Below are 8,041 nucleotides of genomic sequence, written 5' to 3'. Positions count from 1 at the left end.
GCGGGGGGGAGGGGCGCGCGCGCGCGAGGCAGCCAGACCCCCCCCCCCCGCCCCCTGGCGCCGGCCCCGGGTATCGCCCCTCTTCCCCCCTTCGCTTTCCTTCCACCAATCGGCGGAAGGCGCCGCGGCTCCTTTAAGGGCGGGAGGGGGCGGTCGAGTCGACGTCCCTCCTCCCCCCCCGCGGAGCCCCGATGGGCGTCCGCCTCGCCCAATGGCCGCCCGCGAGGGGGCCGCCCTGCCTCCCGGTTGGCCGGGAGGCGGCGGAGGCCCCGCCCCGGAAGCGGGCGGGGCCCGGGGGAGGCCGGGCCTTCCCTCCGCACCGGAAGTGCCGCCGGGGGGTCGGTGTGTTCGTCGTGGAGGGAGGGAAGCGGGGGGGCGGGCGGCCGGCCGGCCCTGTGAGGGGCGGATGGTGGAGGGCAGCGGGGGCGACGCCTTGGAGGCTCCCGGGCGGCCAGAGGCCCCGGCCCGTCGTCCAGCAGCCGCTCCGAGGTCAGTCTCCTGCTCCCCCCCCCCCCCGCCTCCAGGGCGGCCTCCGAGCCGGGGCCTGGGTTCTAATCCCGCCCCTCCGCCGGGTGACCTTGGGCGGGTCACCCCCCGCCGCTGGGCCCCGGTCGCGTCACCTGTAGAGCGGGGAGGAAGGAAGCCTGCGAGCCCCGTGGGGGACGGGGACGGGGACGGGGACGGGACAGGGTGTCCCGGCGGCCTTCTATGGCGCCCTTAGGACGGGGTCTCGCACATCGTAGGCGCTTAACAGATACCGCCCTACTACCGTGGCCCGACCTGGCTGGCTTGCCTCCACCCCAGCGCTTATGACAATGTCTGGCACCTCATAAGCGCTGAACAAATACTACTACCGTGTCCGACCTGACTTGCATCCACCCCAGCGCTTATTAGACTGTCTGGCCCATCATAAGCGCTTAACAAATACTAACACCGTGTCCGACCTGACTGGCTTGCCTCCACCCCAGCGCTTATGACAATGCCTGGCACATCATAAGCGCTTAACAAGTACCTTACAGATACCGCGTCCGACCTGACTGGCTTGCATCCATCCCAGCGCTTATTATAATGTCTGGCCCATCATAAGCGCTTAACAACTACTAATACCGTGTCCGACCCGACTGGCTTCCATCCACCCCAGCGCTTATGACAATGTCTGGCACATAATAAGCGCCTAAATACGAATAGCGTGTGGGATCTGGCTTGTTTGCACCCACCCCAGCGCTTAGTATAGTGTTTGGCACATAATAAGCGCTTAACAAATACCATACTAATACCGCGTCCGACCTGGCTTGCTTGCATCCACCCCAGTGCTTAGTACTGCGTTTGGCACATAATAAGGGCCTAACAAATACTATACAGATACTGTGTCCGACCTGGCTTGCTTGCACTCACCCCAGCGCCTAGTACAGTGTCTGGTACATAATAAGCACTTAACAAATACTATACTAATACCGCGTCCGACCTGACTGGCTTGCATCCACCCCAGCGCTTATTATACTGTCTGGCACATAATAAGCGCTTAACAAATACTGCTACCGTGTCCGACCTGACTTGCTTCCATCCACCCCAGCGCTTATTACAGTGTTGGGCACCTAATAAGCGCTTAACAGATACCATACTAATACTGTGTCCGACCTGACTGGCTTGCATCCACCCCAGCGCTTATTATAATGTCTGGCACATAATAAGCGCGTAACAAATACCATACTAATACCCATGTCCGACCTGACTGGCTTGCATCCACCCCAGCGCTTATTACAATGTCTGGCACACAATAAGCGCTTAACAAATACTATTAGCGTGTCCGACCTGGCTTGCCTGCACCCACCCCAGCGCTTAGTACAGTGTCTGGTACATAAGTGCTTAAATACCATACTAATACCGTGTCCGACCAGGCTTGCTTGCACCCACCCCAGCGCTTAGTACAGCGTCTGGCACCTAATAAGCGCGTAAGCACCATACTAATACCGTGTCCGACCTGACTTGCTTGTCTCCATCCCAGCGCTTAGTATAGTGACTGGCACATAATAAGCGCTTAACAAATACTCGAAGTGCCGTTTAAGAAGAAAAGGAAAGCAGTGAGGAGAAATTGGAAATTGAGGCCTAGGGGTCTGGGAGGCAAGATTAGGGAGACTGGCCGAGGAGCAGTTGTGGGCATAGATGTGTAAAGAGAGACAGATCTAGTTGGAGACTGTTGACTGTAAACTCGTTGGGGGCAGGGAATAAATCTGTCTTTTGTTGTATTCTCCCAAGTGCTTAGTACAGTGCTCTGCACACAGTAAAGAACTAAATAATTATGATCGACTCACTGGTCATGGGGGAACATGGGGGAAAAGTGGAATGAATCCTGGATTAGAGACCCACCGGGCGGGCTGGGCCAGTTTCCTACAGGTGTGTACCAAAGTGCTGTGGGTCTGGGAGATGAATAAAGAGGGCAAGTCAGGGTGATAGAGAAGGGTGGGGAGCCTAATCTCATGCAAACCACCAGTTTGGGACATCCCCAAGGCCTACAAACTACAAGGTCACCAGTAGTAGCTCAGTGTGGGGGAACCCCTGCCTAGGCACTGGAGAAAACCAGGAAAGTAAAGGGTCGCGTCCTCTAGGGGCTTGCGGTCTAGTGGAGGGGGCCGGCAGGCAGGAGCTGAAAACAAAAGTAGCTCATTAAATAATGATGTTAATCAATCCTCGGTGCACAAGAATGCTTCCACTGGAATGACTGCCTACAGGGAGGGGAATTCATTAGAGAAGGCCTAGTGGAGGAAGTGGCTTGTTAGGAAGGCTTTTAAAGTGGGGAGGGACATGATTTGGGAGATTTGCCGAGGGAGAAGAGCATGTGAAAAGGCATTCGAAAGTGAGGTACAGTTAAATTTGTCAGGGTGCGGCAAGAAACGCCTGCTAGACTGGTAGCAGAGAGAGAAGAGATGGATTAGATTAGATTAGAACAGTGCTTGGAGCAGAGTAAGCGCTTAACAAATACCATCATTGTAATTATTATAATTGACAGACTTAAATCCCGTGGAAGGAATAATGTTGGTATTTGTTAAGCGCTTACTCTGTGCAGAGCACTGTTCTAAGCGCTGGGGTAGACACAGGGGAATCAGGTTGTCCCACGTGGGGCTCACAGTCTTAATCCCCATTTTACAGATGAGGGAACTGAGGCACAGAGAAGTGAAGTGACTTGCCCACAGTCACACAGCTGACAAGTGGCAGAGCTGGGATTCGAACTCATGAGCCCTGACTCCAAAGCCCATGCTCTTTCCACTGCGCCACACTGCTTCAGAAGGAGTTTCTGAAGACACAGAGAAATTCTCTGGCCTCAGTTACTTATCTGTTACCCTATTTATTTTGTTAATGAGATGTACATCACCCTGATTCTATTTATTTGCTATTGTTTTAATGAGATGTTCTTCCCCTTGATTCTGTTTACTGCCATTGTTCTTGTCTGTCTCCCCCGATTAGACTGTAAGCCCGTCAAACGGCAGGGACTGTCTCTGTTACCGATTTGTACATTCCAAGCGCTTAGTACAGTGCTCTGCACATAGTAAGCGCTTAATAAATACTATTGAATGAATGAATTAATCTGTTAAAATGGGAATTGAGAGAGCCCCTTGTGGGACATGGACTGTGTCCAACCTGATTAACTTGCGTCCACCCCAGCGCTTAGTACAGTGCCACTTGACAAGTTCCATTAAAAAAAAATACCATTAGTAAGGGATGAACACTGTTTTAGTAAGATGGTCCCTATTGTTGGTCACCTGATGAGGTTACTCTTTGCTAGAGAAGAGGGACAATGTATTGCCATCCCAAAACGGGCATAGGGAATGGCTTCGTGCTAAACAAGTGTGACTCAAAATATGCTAATGTTCTCCACCTGGCTCAGTGGAAACTGGCTTTGGCTTTGGAGAATTTGTTGCCTGGAAACTGTCCTGCATCTCGCCCTGTTCCCTCAAGGACACTGGCGGGGGAACGAAGCCGAGGGTTGCTCGGGTCCAGACGAGGCATTTGCGAGGGAGAGAGCACTGCAGAGAGGCTGCCACCTGCACTTTCTGCATCCCTAATCAGCCAGTTTTGCAGAGAGAGCCCCAGGGTTAGCATGGCCTAGGAGTTAGGAAACCTGGGCTCTAGACCCATTCATTCAGTTATATTTATCGAGCGCTTATTGCGTGCAGAGCACTGTACTAAGCGCTTGGAAGAGAACAATAAAATAAACTGACTCATTCCCTTCCCACAATGAGCGCACAGTCAAGCCCTGCCACTGGCCTGGAAAATCCCTGGGCCCCAGTGTACTTACCTGTAGGATGGGGATTAAAATACCTGCTCCCTCTCTTAGATTGTGAGTCCTGTGTGAAACAGAAGCACTGACCCATCTGGTTGTCTTGGATCTACTCCAGGCTTAGTGAAGTGACCTGCTCAAGTTCTCCCAGCAGACAAGGGGCAGGGTCAGGATTAGAACCCAGTCCATCTGATTCCCAGGCCCATGTGCTATCCACTAGACCACACTGCTTCTTGGTTGCTCTTGGTTTCTTTCATTACTGATGCAGAATACCTTTTTATATTTCTGCTGGTACGGCACACATTCGTTTTCCAGAGTATCTACGAGGCTGGAGGTAACCGTATACGTTTATACACCATATACTCTGCATTTTTCAGAGTACAGCCTGCACTCATTCCCTTTAAATGCCAGTCTCATTTTGATATTTAGCCAAAGCTGGCAGCTATACAATTGCAATCAATCTTATTTATTTACTTATAGAGCATTTACTGTATGCAGAGTACACATTATTGTGTTGTACTCTCCCAAGGGCTTAGTACTGTGCTCTGCACTAAGCCCTTGGGAGAGTACAACACAACAATATAATAGACACATTCCCTGCCCAGAACAAGTTTACAGTCAAAGAGGGAGACAGACATTAATAGAAGTAAATAAATTATAGATAAGTAGATCAGTGCTGTGGGGCTGGGAGGGAGGATAACTAAAGGGAGCAAGTTGGGGCAATGCCAAGAGAGTGGGAAAAGAGGAAATGAGGGCTTAGTTAGAGGAGATGTGCCTTCAATAAGACTTTGAAGATGGGGAGAGTAATTGTCAGATATGAAGAGGGAGGGTGTTCCAGGCCAGAGGCAGGGCATTGGCCAGAGGTCCCCAGCGAGGTAGAGATCGAGATAGTGAGTAGGTTGACATGAGAGGAGCGAATTGTGCGGGCTGGGTTGTAGGAGAGTAGCGAGGTGAGGTAAAGGGGCAAGGTGATTGAGTGCTTTAAAGCCAGTGAGTACAAAAGTTTCTGTTTGATGTGGAGGTAGATCAGCAGCCACTGGAGGTCTTGAGGAGTGAGGAAACATGGACTGAGCATTTTTGTAGGATGTATCCAGGCAGCAGAGTGAAGGATGGACTGGAGTGGGGGGAGACAGGAGACAGGGAGGTCAACAAGGAGGCTGGTGTAGTAATCAAGGCAGAGTAGGATTGTGCTTGGATTAACTTCATAGCAGTTTGAATGGAGAGAAAAGGGCTGATTTTAATGGTTATGAAGATTGAACTGATAGGATTTAGTAATAGACTGAATACGTGGGTTCAATAAGAGACAGGATTCAAGGATAATGTCACAGTTATGGCCTTGGAGACAGGAAGGATGGTGGTGCTGTCTACAGTGATGGGAAAGTCAGCGGGAGGATAGTGGGAGGATAAAGAGTTCTGTTTTGGACACTTAAGTTTGAGGTAATAATAATAGTAATGGTATTTGTTAAGCACTTATGTGCCAAGCACTGTTCTAAGCACCAGGGTAGATACAAGGTCCACATGTCCCACACAGTCTTAATTCCCATTTTATAGATGAGGTAATTAAGGCATAGAGAAGGTGTGACTTGCCTAAAGTCACACAGCAGACAAGTGGCAGAGCCAATATTAGAACCCATGTCCTCTGACTCCCAAGCCCATTCTTTTGCCACTAGGCCATGGCAGGACATCCAAGAAAAGATATCTTGAAGGCAGGAGGAAATGCGGGATTGAAGAGGAGATCAGGGTTTTTTCGTTCTGCAATGAATTGTCATTTCTGGCCAAATGTGAAACTCATTGTGGGCAGGGAATGTCTGCTATATTGTACTCTCCCAAGCACTTAGTACAGTGCTCTGCACACGGTAAGCACTCACAGTTCTTGTCTCATGTGGGGCTCAGGGAAAACAGACATTTTATTCCCATTTTACAGGTGAGGAAGGTGAGGCCCAGGTAAATTAAGTGACTTATCCAAAGTCACCCACCGGCAAGTGGCAGAGTTGGAACTAGAAACCAGGTTTCCTGACTTCCAGGCCGGTACTCTTTCCACTAGGTCATACTGCCTTAGTATAGACTTTTCACTGATTTTCTGCCAGAGAAATTCCTGGGCTAAGATTAGAAGAACATTTCTCAAACTGCCATATACACTCTGCACTGTTGTCAAGGTAATGTGGTGTTGGCAAGATAAGTAATATTGTATTAAAGCTGCTTTTTCAACAGTCTCAAGAATAAGAACTGCAAAAGATGAGGCCATAGGGATAATATCACTTCTTAATGAAATTGATTTTTAAAAAAAATTTTTTGCAGGGGGGAGTGTGATCACTCTGTTTTGGGTGATGCCCATTGAGCCCCTGGCTGTTTCCGTCTGGGAACAAATAATGTGACTGTGACTGAGCACAATAATCTCTTGTGCTCGACGTGTACCATCCCCAGCCTTCAAGTAGTGTAGTCCTCTAGACTACATTGAGATCGTTGTGGGCAGGGAATGTGTCTACCAGCTGTCATTTATTCTCTTCCAAGTGCTGAGTACAGTGCTCCGCTCTGTAAGTAAATACAATTGCTGGATACAATTCATTATATTTGCTATCATTAATAATAGTAATGGTACTTAAGGGCTTACTTATACTCTGTGCCAAGGACTGTTCTGCACAGCCCTGAGGTAGATACAAGTTAATCAGGTTGGACACAGCCCCTGCAGTCCCTGTCCCACATGGGGCTCACACTCAGTCCCCATTTTACAGGTGAAGTAACTGAGGCCCAGAGAAGTTAAGTGACTTGCCCAGGGTCACAAAGCAGATGTGTGGCGGAGCCAGGATGAGAACCCAGGTCCTTTTGACTGGCCCATGAGAACAGAGAGAAAGGACTCAAAAGGCGTGCCCCATTACAGTACCGCTGAGACCTTTCTCTGTCATTTCTTGTTTCATCGTAAGGAAGACTTGATCATTCTCATTCATCCTCGAAGAAAGAGAATTTGTAATGGGGAAAGCATTTTTTTTCTCTTAAAGACAGGAAGAGAATTTGGAATGATGCGATGATTTTTTTTCCCTCCTCCTCAGGGTGTATTTCCCTCTTTCCAGCCACAGCCGGCAGCAACCTCCCCCCCAGCTGTTTAAATGAGAATGTCCCTGGCGCAGAGAGTGCTGCTCACCTGGCTCTTCACATTGCTCTTCCTAATCATGCTAGTGCTGAAACTGGATGAAAAGGCCCCCTGGAACTGGTTCCTCATCTTCATCCCAGTGTGGATATTTGACACCATCCTCCTGGTCATGCTGATCGTGAAGATGGCGGGGCGGTGTAAATCTGGCTACGACCCTCGCAACGGATCCCAGAATATAAAGAAAAAGGCCTGGTACCTCTTGGCGATGTTGCTCAAGTTGGCCTTCTGCCTGGCCTTGTGTGCCAAGCTGGAACAGTTTGCCAACATGAAGCTGTCCTACGTCTTCATCCCGCTCTGGGCTTTGTTGGTGGGTGGCATGACCGAGCTTGGCTGTAACATCTTTGGGGCGCAGAGAGACTAAGTCACCTAAAAATTAAGACTTTATCGTGGGGCAGCTTCATCCCGACGCCGCTGCACTCTTCTGGATCCCTCCAGAAGTACCAAAGAACTGAAAATCGCCCCAAACTGCACATCCAGAAGATATTGCAGTTTCCATTCAGTCAGGTTGTATTGAAGAACTCCAAGCCAGCACCCAAATAACTTATTCTAGAGAGCATTGTGAGTAATATCCTTATACTATTCTAAATGTAAATAAATGATTTTGGATCTGATTGAGA

The 8,041-nt window shown here is 49.6% G+C and overlaps 1 protein-coding gene across 1 annotated transcript; it reads left to right on the top strand.

Annotated features, from left to right (window-relative positions):
- Window positions 1–366: 366 nt before the first annotated feature.
- On the top strand, window positions 367–8,041 carry TMEM60 (transmembrane protein 60). Its single transcript, XM_001507130.4, has 2 exons — window positions 367–489; window positions 7,324–8,041. Exon 2 carries the CDS (start codon window positions 7,381–7,383, stop codon window positions 7,783–7,785), a length of 405 nt encoding a protein of 134 aa, XP_001507180.1. The 5' UTR covers window positions 367–489; window positions 7,324–7,380; the 3' UTR covers window positions 7,786–8,041.

The sequence above is a fragment of the Ornithorhynchus anatinus genome, chromosome 13 (genome assembly GCF_004115215.2).
Source record: "Ornithorhynchus anatinus isolate Pmale09 chromosome 13, mOrnAna1.pri.v4, whole genome shotgun sequence".
NCBI lineage: Eukaryota > Metazoa > Chordata > Mammalia > Monotremata > Ornithorhynchidae > Ornithorhynchus > Ornithorhynchus anatinus.
This window is presented reverse-complemented; position numbering and strand designations above follow the sequence as displayed.